This window comes from Brachycentrus maculatus, unplaced genomic scaffold, assembly GCF_059751285.1.
Source record: "Brachycentrus maculatus isolate JH-2025_06_01 unplaced genomic scaffold, ASM5975128v1 h1tg000576l, whole genome shotgun sequence".
Classification (NCBI taxonomy): domain Eukaryota; kingdom Metazoa; phylum Arthropoda; class Insecta; order Trichoptera; family Brachycentridae; genus Brachycentrus; species Brachycentrus maculatus.
Genome location: NW_028281316.1, coordinates 259,942 through 272,811, shown reverse-complemented (window position 1 = coordinate 272,811; position 12,870 = coordinate 259,942). Strand labels below are relative to the sequence as shown.

The 12,870-nt window shown below is 32.6% G+C and overlaps 1 protein-coding gene across 2 annotated transcripts in view; it reads right to left on the bottom strand.

Moving 5' to 3' along the window:
- Positions 1–8,254: 8,254 nt before the first annotated feature.
- Positions 8,255–12,870, bottom strand: part of LOC148301323 (EH domain-binding protein 1-like) — a 31,413-nt gene continuing 26,797 nt past the window's right edge. The window contains exons 20-22 of one of the 2 annotated variants that reach the window (XM_088273438.1): positions 10,924–11,009; positions 9,610–9,798; positions 8,255–8,962 (exon numbers count right to left, since the gene is read on the bottom strand). In XM_088273438.1, coding sequence (XP_088129564.1) covers positions 8,884–8,962; positions 9,610–9,798; positions 10,924–11,009 — 354 coding nt within the window. In that variant the 3' untranslated portion in view covers positions 8,255–8,883. The remainder of the gene's footprint in view (positions 8,963–9,609; positions 9,799–10,923; positions 11,010–12,870) is intronic. The other variant, XM_088273437.1, reaches the window with a different exon arrangement.

The window sequence follows — 12,870 nt, the reverse complement described above, 5'->3', positions numbered from 1 at the left end:
GAGTTTATTTAAGTTTATCTAAGTAGGCACATTCTGTGTGCCAGAAGTAAGCTGGATATTATCAAAGACACAAAATGCGTGTCAGTCACTATCTAAGGTGACACAGACTGTGTGCCCATTGTAGTTTTTAAAATGATTCTCTTCAAATTTGCATACACAAGCATTCTGCCGGAAAAGGGTCAACATAACATAATGTAATTTAGGTATATGATATGGTTTTTGAAAAATCTAAGGGTGGAGACTGACCGGAGCGTTTTGTCGTAACGTAACACGTTACGATGCGAGCATTCAGGCAGTCAGTACAGCGAGCCGAGCGCTCCATCCATAGTTTCGGATGCTCGGTGATGCTCGCCGCGAGCGATGTTACGACGTTACGTTACGACGAAATGCTCCGGTCAGTCTCCACCTTAAGGTTTAAAAAAGAAAAGAAACATTTTTTTACAAAAAATTATATTTTAGAATAACATACAATCACATGATAAACCTACATTATGCATTATAAGCACATTACATGGATGATAAAGCGAATTTATAAAGTTCACTCCGATTTTGAACACTAACCTATATTTCTTCACAATCCGTGATGAAGGCCTTCCAAAATGAACCAATCTACGCATATTTTTATAGAAAAAACAATTATGATATTTGTTCAATTTACGTGCCTTATAAACCTTGAATAAAAAAAATAAAAAAAAAAACTTTTATGTATTTTCACATTAAATTTTTTTAAAACATTGTTTAAACTATGATTTATAAAAAAAATTAAAAAAACAACTTTTGTGTATTTTCTTATTAACACACTAAGGAAAGGTGTTTTTTATGCTTGCGGGTCGCTGGCGACGGGATTCAATAATTATATAAATATACTTAAGACCTTAACAAAGAGATTGGTATAAAATATTCATTAATTGATCCGGCAGTCACTTTGTGGTAAAATCTATCCATTTTTAATTAATGTTTTACATAGTAATTACATACCACTATTCCTTAAATGCATTTGATGCATTCCGCATCATTTTTATCATTACAGTGTTTGAAAATGATGCGGAATGCATCAAAACATGTGTCACAGTATATTTTAAGAAATAGTGCTATTTACTAAGTAAAACATTAATTTAAAATATAATATTTATATAAAAACATGAAATAATTCCTTCTTTTCTGCCTTTGAAATGAGGCCAGCGCAGAAGGTAAAAATACCCTTCCCGTCCTTAAGCATCAATCGACCCAACGGGTAAAAATACCTTTCTCTTCCTTAGTGTGTTAATAAATTTAAAAACATTGTTGTAAACCATGATTTTTTTTTAAATAATTAAAAAACGACTTTTGTGTAATTTCTTATAAACAAATTTAAAAACATTATTTTACACTATGATTTAGTGTAGTTATTAAGAGCGGGTTACACATGAGTATATTCAGTTAGTTCATTTTGAAAGTCGATGCAGTCTACATTAAATAATATTCAGGCAAGACGGCGATATTAAAATAAGAGTTTTTTTACAATTTAAAGTACTTTTCAACGCTTAAAATAATTTTAAATAAGGCATTTTTTTTTCAAATGGGACAACACTTATCTAATTTTAATATCTAACAAAAATGAACAGTAAAAAGAGAAAACTTCTTTAAAAAAGAAAAAAAAATCACTGTAGTTACAAGTTCGTAGTTTGACACATACAATTAATGTTTTTTTTTTTAACACTATGGACTCAGATGACGCAAATCACATGTACAAAATGATAAAAGAGTCAAATGGCTTGAAAGTATTATTGCATAGTTAAAATTATACCCTTAAAGTCTTGACATGATATTGGATATAAGTGTTTTTAAAAAAAATCCCTTATCCGCACCAAATGGTGCACAGGGCACTGCATCATAGCGACGCAGTGTTATCTTGCTTGTTAATTGCATGATGGTAAGGTGGTCATCCCTGTGCTTCTTGTACCAGTCCAGGGTGATATTAAATAAAATTTGAGAGTGAAAATCACCTATAATTTATTTAAACCCCCCTGGGAATCGAACCCGGGACCTCCAGCATGGTAGTCGAACGTGCTGACCACTACACTATGGAGGTGGACAAATATCAGTTTATAACGAATAAAAAAAATTAATAAAAATTATGTTTATATGAATGTATGATTTGCGAGTGTAATCTCAGTTTTCGTCTCCTCGATGACTCGCGATTATATTTGCTTGTCTCAAAGCAAGTATAAACATGAGCCGCACGTGAATGCTACACACAAAGAGAACAGTATGAACTAGTAAGTATCCACAAAAGAAATTTCGTATTTTTAATAGAGTTTAGCGTATTGAAAATTGCTATTTCGTCAGCATCTCATGATTGTTAGTGATATTTAAATTTTACTTTAAATTTTAATTTTACCACTATTTCTTAAAATGTAATATGACGTGGTAATATACATTTAGCATCATTATCAAACATAAACAATGTATGATAATGATATTAAAATCATTGAAACACAATAGTTGTATTTACCAAGCAAAAATTCAATTAAAAATTGATAGATATTACCGCAAAGTGACTGGTGAATCAGTTAACTAAACTTTTACAGCATTTTAATCAAAAAGTTTTAAAATATTACGCACTGGTCTCATAGTGTTAAGAGTTTAATTTTAACTATGATTTTAAACTACAAACAAATTAGTAAATAAAATCATATAAATAACACTCATAAAATTAAAAAAAAAAACAGGAAATTTTTCAATAAAACATCTTTGGAAAAATAAATATAAATCACCTGACAGTCTCGTGGAAAAAATCAAAAACTTTATCGTATTCTGAATGTACAAAATGAATTTTAGGGATTATTTTGGTAATTTAAATCATACCCGTAGTAAATGATGCATGGGGCACTGGACTCAATAAGTGAAATCTCATTGTTTTCCGCACAATGATAATGCTTTTTTTATACTTGATAATTTTTAAAATTGGTAAGTTTCAGATAATTTTGTTGTTTTTGAAAATCCTATATAATTGAACAATAATTAATTCTTGTACACTCTAATTTTATTTGAGCAGTGACCGGGTTTCATCATTACCGACATTATCAAACTCATCAAGAAACCCAATCACTGGTCAAATAAAATAAATGCAGAAAAATGAAGTATAGTTTTATTATATAAAATGCAGTTCCACCAAGAAATGTCGGTACAAAACATAGATCAAATTTTAAAACGTTTTCGTTAATTAAAAAAAAAAATGTGACGCATATAATTAATATAATTATAACTAAAATGTCAATCCAATAATATGCATGTATTAATTACTTACATCATAAATTAATTGTTTAAAATTTAAATTATACATAGATTTAAATTATACAAAGGAAAGCTAAATATTAATTTAATTCAAAATGGTATACATAAAAATATAGCCTCTAATAAATGAAAAAACTTTCTTTAACCTTACCGCGTGCAACGGTGATATGTATTTTTTACACCATATGAAAATGTGGTTTAAAAACGGGAAAAATTTGATTATTCCTAAATTAATTGACCATAGTTGATGTTGAAATGTGACAATTTTGTAAGTTAGCTCTGGTAATTATTTGGAAAAAAATACATCGCAAGTAGCCACAATAGCTGGCGTAGGGACACGACCGCCATGCAAGACGATCTGCGCACTACTGACGCAGTAAACAAGCTACGACATGCGCATATACGCAAAGCACGGCACGCACGCATTGGTAATTTTATCTCAGATTTTTTCACCAATTATTTATTTCCGTCGCTGCAAATGAATAACTTTATATTATAATATTTTCATGTAATACATAATTATATTACGGAGGAATACAAAAATTCTGAGCCCATATCAATTATATTTCATATTGATATTCTCATTTTAAAAGTCGAGTTGTAGTAAATACATATCACCCGGAGGGGAAGGTTAAAAAAACTCATGTCAAATTTTTAATGCTAATATTTGGAAACTGAATTTGATTATTTACATTTTTTAAGTGGATAGAAAAATTGAATGATTCCAATATATACAAAAAATAGCTAATTTTAAAGTAATAAATAAAAATTATCACATTGTTGATAGCCTATTATTCAAGTGAATACATCGTTTTTTGTAAAATTATATTTTTCGGATTATATTCAGTCTAGCAAAATTTAAAATATAATTTTTTCATATTGTAAATATGAAGAAAAAATTGTGTGTGTACTAGCAAATCACTCGAGAATATGCCAGGTTTAAAAAAACGTTATTTGATGTGAAAATCTAACTTATTTGTTTATTGAAGTTTAACATAACCAAATTAACCAATAGCCTCAAAACAACGTTTTTTTAATTCAACATTTTTCATTAAAAAAATTAAAATTATGATGATACTTTTTATGCACATTTTATGAAAAAAAATCAATAAAGCATAAACATTGTTTAAAATCAAAATATTTTAGGTGATAATTTATAAAGCGCCATTTTCTCAAAATACTATCTATCCATCTCTGAAGAAGACAAAACATTTGTCGAAACCGGTTGGAAAAAATAGTACCAAAAATGAAGTGTTTAAAAACAAAGTTTTAATATTATTCGTTTTTATAAAGTTTGATATCTTTATTCAATAACCACAATAATAGCACTTTTCTTCTTTGTTTTTCTTTTTGATATTCGTATTATTTGAAAAAAATTAAATCAACAAATAAATTGTTAGCCTAGCCGACTTTAAAAAAATCCTCATAAAATTTCACATCAGTAATTTTTAATCACATGTAAGTTTAATATAAAAAGCTAAAAAGGCAAAGTTAGCAGTGTAAAAATTTCTGAATTAAATATTAAAATAAGCACTATAACATAATAATAAGAATGCCTTCAAGAGCCAACAGAGGCGCAAAATCATACTTTATATTTTAAAACACAAATTAACAATATTTACAGAAGTTTCATTGTTTCGCACCACTTTTCTATTACTAATAAGTTGTTTGAGTTATACAAAAAAGTGGTTATTTTAGATTTCGGTTAAATAAATCATAGCGCAAAATAAGCGCTGTAAAAATAAATACCACACCATCTACACTACAAATAATAATTGGTGTAAAATAAAGGAATAATATTTAACGTGGAAATGAATTAATTAAAAAAATTGAGCTGTTTTTAAAAAGATAAACAAATTATTATTTTAGCCAAACTAGTTATTTAGCTATTTTTAATTTAATTTAGCATTACTAGCTATTTATCAACTAAATTTTACAATAAGCTCTTTACATATGCATTATAAATTTAGTTTTTATTTTGATTTATTGGAGACAAGGACTTGAAAAACATTTTTGATTGTTTTTAAATATCAAGTTTTGTCCGCCTCCATATTGTAATGGTTAGCGCATTCGGCGACCATGCTACAGGTCCCGGGTTCAAGTCCCAGGGGGGGTCAAACTAAATATGAGTGTTTATTTCACTCTAATATTTATTTAATATCACCCTGGACTGCTATTTGAAACGCAGGACTGATTTACTTTGCTTAATTAATAATCAATTTAACATTGCATCAATTTGATGCAGTGCCCTATGCACCATTGGGAGCGGATATGGGTCTATATGTGTATAAGTATTAAATTTATTTTGAGTTAAAAAAATCTACAATTTTTAAAATTTTATGTTTATCTTATAACAAATTGCATTGGATCAAACTTATTTATTTAAATATAAAAACCTTGTCTTAAACCACTTAATATGAGTTTTGCGGTCAAAAACAAAAATTGCATTGTTTTGATTTAAATAAGCAAACATAGGAACTAAGGTTAAAATATAAATAATTTAAATTTAATTTAAAATATTGACAGACGCTGTTGCACGGTCAAGTGCACACTAAACATTAAAAATTGAGTTGATCGTACAAATAATTTTGGATAATTTATAAAGCGCCATTTTCAACACATGCATATATAACATAGAATTTTGTCTAGCCTCTCACCAGTCTGATAATGTCGGCAACAACGAAACCCGGTTACTGGTCAAATAAAATAAAAGTGGAAAAAACTATATATGTAGTTGTTGAATGGATTATGTAAAATGGAGTTTCACCAAAAAATGGCAGTACAAAACTTAAACCATTTACTTGTATTTATTACAGTAATGTTTTAAAATCTCTTAGTTGGTATACAAATTACATAATTAAAGTGTTATATTTTTATTTATTTATTGTAGTATGGCAGTGATTGGTGAGTTTAAAATATATTATTAATATTATATTTAAATTGGAGAAATTTCTTAGTTCATCTTCAGGCACAAAAAGAGGTTTCTAAATATCATAGAAATGACATCATTATGTGCAATTTTCAGGTATTTACCAACATGTAAAAATGATCCGGGATCCGGATTTTGCATACATCCAAATAAAAGGGCCTCTGCTCTAAATAAAAGCTTTCTCAATCCAACATAGATGGCTGTTGTGAACTCATATATACTGTATCATGAGATTGATCATATATCTAGGAGTTTCAAAAATTAATGAAAAACAAAGTTTTTATTTTCGATTTGAAAATAACAAAGTTATTCACTTAAAAAAAATTGTTTCAATAATTAAATACACAAATTATTTAACATTTAAGTAAAAAACTTTATTCCATATTGTAAAGAAAAAATCACATTAAATAATTATTTTTAAAAAATCATAAGAACGAAACGCAAGAATACTCACACGTTGACTGCCATGTCAGTCACCGGTGACTGACACAAGACATTCCGATTGCGACTTGTCGGTCACCTGACACTATATATTACACCATATATACACTATATATGTATATTGTTTTGATTTAATTTCTGAGCTATCAGACACAAGTCTGAAGATATTCAGAGTAAATTTGACACCGAAAAGGTAGTTGACACAACGCCATCTTTAGAATTCTTTCAATTTATTAATTTTTTATTTCATCAAACACATAATTTCAAATCATGTGTATGATAAATTAAAATGCTCAAAAATGCCAGCCAAGCTTAAGGGAAAAGTCTACCAAACAATTGTTAGACTCCTCTATGGCTCCGAATGCTGGACAATGTATAACACCTACTCTAGGCAACTAGAAACTGCTGAAATGTGAATGCTCAAGTGGTCAGCTGGAGTGTCCCTTAGAGACAAAATAAAGGGTTCACGCATTCGCGGAAGCCTGGCTGTAACAGGCATCAATAGTAAGGTAGAGGAAAGGCAATTGAGATGGTATGGGCACATGGGACGTAGAGAACATGAACATATTGTATACCAGGCGATTGCCATGGAGCTTCCTCGAAAGACATCTAGAGGAAGACCAAAAAATTCATGGATGCTGCAGAAAGATAACGCGATTCGAAGGCATGGCCTAGGTGACGTTGTATATGACAGAAGGACCTGAGAACGAGGAGAGCTGACCCCAACAGTCTACAAAGACGATAAGTCGGGATGAAGCCAGGAAGAAGATGAACATTTATATTTCGTATATTATAAGCATTGATTTGTGGTATCGTAGTAAAATACTCTCCTTATCATCCATTGTTTACTTTGTGTAATACCACTTTTGAAAACACTTATTCGTGACTACCGGTTTCGGAAAATCATTCCATCATTAGGTCAATGAATTAAAATTCATAGATGCTGCAGAAAGATAATGCGATTCGAAGGCATGGCCTAGGTGACGTTGTATATGACAGAAGGACCTACAACCTGAGGACGAGGAGAACTGACCCCAACAGTTTACAAAGACCTAAAGTTAAGGGCACATTTTGCCCAGTGTCATTTTACCGTGTCGGACACATTTCAAAAATTCAAAAAACTCGACAATTTGCAATAAAATTATATCGAAACAAATACAAGTATAGTAATTATATTCATTGTTTGAAATAAAATCACCAAACACAAAAAAAGGTTTTAAGAAAATCCTATTGGCAGTTAACGTGTGCAGCATAAAAATATTGTGCAACAACCACAAATTTGTTAAAAAAAAATGTTTTTTATTTTATTTTTAGTTTTAAGTTCAATAGTAGTTTAAATTATGCAATAAAATCTTTAAAAAATATATAAATCGCTACAATGATTAAAGAAAACACTTGTTTTTTACCACTTGAGTTTTATTATAGACTACATGTTTCAGAAATTAAACTTCCATCATTCAGGTCATTTCTGAAAGATGTAGTCTATAATAAAACTCAAGTGGTAAAAAACAAGTGTTTTCTTTAATCATTGTAACATGTCTTACCACAAAGTTAATGCCGAAACAATAAATAAAATATAAATCGCTCATGAAAATGGTAATATATATATTTTTATTATATTTTTGTTGACATCCCTACATAGATGAAGAAGAATAAGGATGTCTGAGAATTAACAGAGCTTACGGCCTGGTCATAGGCTGGTTTGAGCGGTCACTTTTTACATGAGTAATGTTCACCATTCTATCCACGATTGACAAATTAAAGTAGTCAAATTCGGAAGTTAAATTTAGGCTAACCTTCTTTTACATGCTAGTTCCTCGATACCATCTATGGTTGAACCTAAATAAGGCTGGTTAAACCAGCCTATGACAGGTCATGAGCTCTGTTAATACCCAGACTCCCATATTCTTTTTTATCTATATTGAAATATAAAAAAATATGTATGAATAACTCCTAAGTGGGAACAAACACAGAAATTGTAAACAACGATTTGGGTACAATCAAAATATTAAAATAATATGTATTTTTTTAAGAGACAAAAAAAAACACATTTAAACAATTCAATTCACAGTTTTAAAAAGATTTCCATGATAATTTTGACATTGATAAATAAGCTAAAATGAATTCTTTTCTACTGCGGCACACATAGAACGATGTACGGCATTAGATATAACGACAACACCGGTACAAATCGGATCTTAGTGAATAAAGATTGTCCAAATTTGAATGATGTGGAACTATTGTATGGAGCACTGGTTTTTTCTTTGCAGTTCCACGTGAGACAGGTTCCTTTCTATTTCGTCGTCATCTTCGATCCTGCAAAGGAAAAGGGACAAATGAAAAAAAAAAACTTCAATTTCATACTATTTCCGTGAGCCTAAGTGGATCATTATTAGAAAATTGTGGTAGAGTGGGTTCGAACCGAGAAACTGACTCAAGAGTCGCGACACTAACCACGGGACCACAACCCTACACAAATTAAAATGGACTTCTACAAATTAAACGCTAAATCTATAAATAAATAGTTGTAGACGGCTTTGGTTGGGTATTATATCGCTCACTCCTTTCAAGAACGTCATAAATCAAAAACTTGATTTTTCAGGAGAACATTTTTAAACTTTACAAATAAAATACAATGTATTAAAAATAAATATTAAGCCACTTATTGAACTTTTTACTGTGAGACAGATTTTTTTGGGTAAAACCTGAAGGTTTTTTCTCCATTTGAAAAATATTTAGTCTATTTAAAAAAAATAATTAAACAATACCTTTTTCTTTAAAATGCAAAAATAACACTTTTTGCCCTGTAGCGGGTAAATATTAAGTTAAAAATATGCCGCTTTTGCTGGGATATAGTACATTTTCTGGGCATTCCGAAAACATGCACAACTGAAAATAGACGATTTTTGATTTATGACGTTCTTGAAAGGAGTGAGCGATATACGTAGCTATAGTATACTCACGCCTGCTCGTGCTCGTGCAGATGGTGCACCAGCTGGTTGCGGGCGTCCACCACCATCATGAGCTCGCTGAGCAGCCGCGCCTCCCGCCCGCGCTGCCCCTCCGACTTGCTCCACTCCTCCACGCCCAGCAGCTGTCGCAGCTCCCCGTCCACGCGGGCGTGCCGCTGCCTCAGCTCGCTCTCCTGCTCCCTGCAGACAAACCCAATAGCCAAATCACCACCGAGAAAATATCACGTAAGGCAAGGGCAGTCGACCCGCGGCCCGCCGGGAGTCTACTTGCGGCCCGCGGAGCAAATCACACATTTTTTCCTTTAGTGTATATTCCATCGTGTGTAGTTCGTATCATATCCCATATATGGGAGTATTTCACTAACCTGATAATTTCAAGACCCATAATGGCATCAAGTAGTTAAGACGTTGGACTAAAGAAGAGAAGAGTAACAGTAGAACTGAGAAGTATGGAATATAAACTATTTTTCGTGGAATTAAATATATATAAATGTATATAAATATATAAATATATATAAATATCTTTGCTTTGAATAATAAAATAAATTTTGTTTTACAGCCCGGTAAGAAATCTCATTTCTAAAATCTGGCCCGGCTACTGAAAATGTTGGTAATTTTCAAATTGTTTCTGAAAATGTTGCTCTTTTTCAGTCCAAATTTTGATTGCCCGTGCTCAGTTAAGTATGCTCACATTTCGCATTAAACATAATATGTTAAATATGTTACCATAATATGGTAAATATGCACCTCTGAAATTTTTTAATTTGGTAGGTGTACCTTGGATAGAAAAAGTTTGCAAAACACTGATGTAAAGTACCAAAAATGCCAACCATATTCGGCCAGAGAAGCCACATATATCTGGCACCCAAACTTTACAATGATGCACCACATTATATAATTCGTTGTGTAAAAAATGTGACAACGTTTCACTTTCTCGCACGGAACTAAAATGACTTCACTTCAACCAGCGCATAAGTCTACAATTTCTCACGCTACTTCATAATATTCTTCACAACCCCAATGCATCTACGATGGAGACCTTGGGAGAACAAAAGAGGTGTCGGAAGACCCCAAAAGAGATGGTCCGACGACAAAGTCGCTGTGGGGGGTAGAAGCTGGCTGCAAGAAGCAATCGACAGGAGGAAATGAAAGAAGGGGAAGAGTCCTATTTCCAGCAGTGGAGAACAGACTGCTCATGAAAGATAAGAATAAGAAGAAGTGGGCATCTCCTTTGATGTAAAATTGCCCCATATTAGACACACTGCACTGAGGTTCCAAACTTTAGAGGCGTCTGACAATACTTACAAAATGTTGAGTTGCATCTGTCTTCTGAGAAGTGCATTCTTCTTGTTGACTAGAGTGAACCACCGGGCCATCAGTGCATTCTCCTCCTGCAACAAAAACAATCTCTACATAAGGATCTCTGCTAAATAAAAAGCCTACTCAAACCTCTTCTTCTTCTTTTTATAGATCCTAAGGATCTGTTTGTGCTCCTAGCTCCTGGGACGTTGACTCCCAGCTGTCTTTCCACCTTTTTGGAGGTCTGCCTGGAGGTCTGCGTCCTTCAGGGATTCCTTGAAGGATGATACGTGGAAGTCTGTCATCTGACATTTTGTTTAGATAATCATTCCAGTATCGCCTTCGTTGTCGTCCCCACCTCACGATATCCTCCGTCTTACACATGCTACGGATGTCGGATGTCTGCTCAAACCGATTAGCTAAATAATGCTGCTCTCTGACGTGACTTTGAAGACCTGTAAACTCATTGAACTCTGTCTTCAAAACTCTTGTCCGCACCCGATCTCACCAGGTCGCAACCAGCGCACTAAATTTGGCAAGCGTTCCTTTTGCTGTTGCACGATATTGATGGCGTGGAATGCTCTTCCACCAGCAGTTAGAAATAGTGAGAATGAGGTGATATTTAGAAAAAAATAAACATTAGACCTGATTTTTGTCCGTTAATGGTATTAATATATTTGGATAATTAATATAGCGCCATTTTCGTAAAATACTACCACAAGGGCGCTTCACTGCGAATTAATTGGGGAAAAGATGATGGTGGAAATGATGTAGCATACAAATATGATTGTAGTTTTTTTCAAAAGAACTAAACTATATACTGTAGAACGGGGCTACTTGAACTTTGATGTATTACTTGAGCCCAGTACAACAAAAAATATTTAGATCTGTATTTGGTCTACAATAATGAACTTATCAACATGATTCATTGTTTCCCTGACAGGTGACACTTATTATTGTAGACCAAATACAGATTTAAATAATTTTTTTGTACTGGGCTCAAATAACATATCAAAATTCAAGTAGCCCCGTTCTACGGTACTCTGGAGCCATATTTGTATTGATTTATACATGAGTAGGCAGAGTTTACACTCAACCCTTCCGGGAAAGCGTAACCAGTGCAGTTTGTAAAGTAGTGGGGTGATGTAACTGAATTTTCCATTTCCGTAATATCCAAAGTTCGTTAAGTAGAGGTCGATTATTTCGAGATTTTACTGCACTTATGTTTTGTAGTACATTTTCAATTCAATTTATTTATTTATAATTAACATACACATTAAAACTTAAAATTTAAAGGGTATACATTAACAAAAATAAAAAATAAGCAAGAATACTATTGCTAAAGGTGCAGAAGAATCCCGCTTTAGTAACTCCTTCAGACACATGGAACAGATCAATATCCAATGAGATATTGTTCAACATAGCGGTAGCTTTTCCTATAGGCAAAACCATCGGCAGGTTGGTCCTGTATATAGGAATGTGAAACAATCTATGCAGACGCTGTCTTAGGTAACAAACGGGAACATAAAGACCAATGCTCCGGATAATTTCAGGATTATCGGTCGTACAGCGCAACAATCGATAAATATGCGTAGTCACATACACATTCCTTCTAGTCTCTAAACTATTGTAGCCAAGCATACCCTGGAGAAACTGGGTCGGGTAGAGCCAAGGAAAATAGCCGTACTCTCTCATGTAGAGATACCTCAGAAACTTCTTTTGGACTTTCTCTACTATAAGAGAGTACTTAAGCTCGTGTGGCCCCCAAATCATGGAGCCACTCTCGAGTCTACTTCGCACCAAGGAGTTATAAAGAGTTCTCAGCACGCGGGTATTTTCGAAAACCCTGGCAGTACGCAGAGCAAATTCTAGCATTTTCAATGCAATTTTGGACACCTGTATCAACATTTCATTATCATAGCGCCATGTGCCTTGCAATGCAGGCCGAATCAT